The 904-nt window shown below is 45.7% G+C and overlaps 1 protein-coding gene across 1 annotated transcript; it reads left to right on the forward strand.

The window, feature by feature from the left end:
* Window positions 1-325: 325 nt before the first annotated feature.
* Window positions 326-904, forward strand: LOC149163296 (uncharacterized). The gene has a single exon (XM_089429059.1). It carries the CDS (start codon window positions 326-328, stop codon window positions 902-904), a length of 579 nt encoding a protein of 192 aa, XP_089285185.1.

Raw genomic sequence — 904 nt, forward strand, 5'->3', positions numbered from 1 at the left:
TTGTCCACTTCGAGCAAAGGAAGTCGTTACGCGTAAACTCTCGGTTTTGCCTTTTTGCAGCACGCCGTGTACAGCTCGGACAGCTAAGGTTGCGAAGGTAACTTCGTCGATAAGTTTTCAGAACATTCTTATTTAACCTTCTCTGTGTTCGTTCGCCTGGCAATTTAATGATCAGCACACTCTTTCAATTCCTATTCCGAGCATTAATTCTTCCCTGGTCACTCTTTCAATTCCTATTCTGAGCATTAATTCTTCCCTGATACGCTTGGGCGATTGGACATTAATCCACTCAACTGTAACAGACGTGAAGCAACTCATAAGAGCGATGGGGTTAGAAGAGGGAGCAAGTGCTCTGAGAAAGAAGAGGCGAATGTGGAATAAGTTGAGGATCGCCATTTTCGTGATGAGAAGAGGACTGTTGAAAGGCAGGACATTGTTGCAGGAAGATTTGCAGGTATTGAGAAAGAGAGGATTTAAGGTTTTCGGCAAGAACTTGCAACTGTTTCATCGACACCACATGACCGTATCTCCTCGTGGGTTTGGGCTTCATGAGTACGAGTTTTCGTGCTCCAATAGCCCTGCAAATCCACCAAAGAAGAGGCTTATTACTGCTCAGAACTACTTTCAATGCATCCAGCCTCAGGCAGATGATTCCCCTACTTTTGCTGCAGCTTCTTCGTTGGAACACATGAATACCATCGAGTATCCTGAGGGGGTGAGCAGTATGGAGACGTACCAGTTGGCCCAAGGGGAGGAGTTGAGTACATCGCCGCTTGCAGAGGGAGCAGGGCAAGTAGATAGAGAAGCAGAGGAATTTATTGAGAAGTTTTATAAACAGATCAAATTCCAGCGCCAAGTTTCTATGTTGGAGTACCAGGAGATGCTTGCCAGAGGTGCTAATTGA

The sequence above is a fragment of the Pinus tabuliformis genome, chromosome 5_1 (genome assembly GCF_031772625.1).
Source record: "Pinus tabuliformis cultivar Carrire ecotype Pingquan chromosome 5_1, CPIR1, whole genome shotgun sequence".
Taxonomy (NCBI): domain Eukaryota; kingdom Viridiplantae; phylum Streptophyta; class Pinopsida; order Pinales; family Pinaceae; genus Pinus; species Pinus tabuliformis.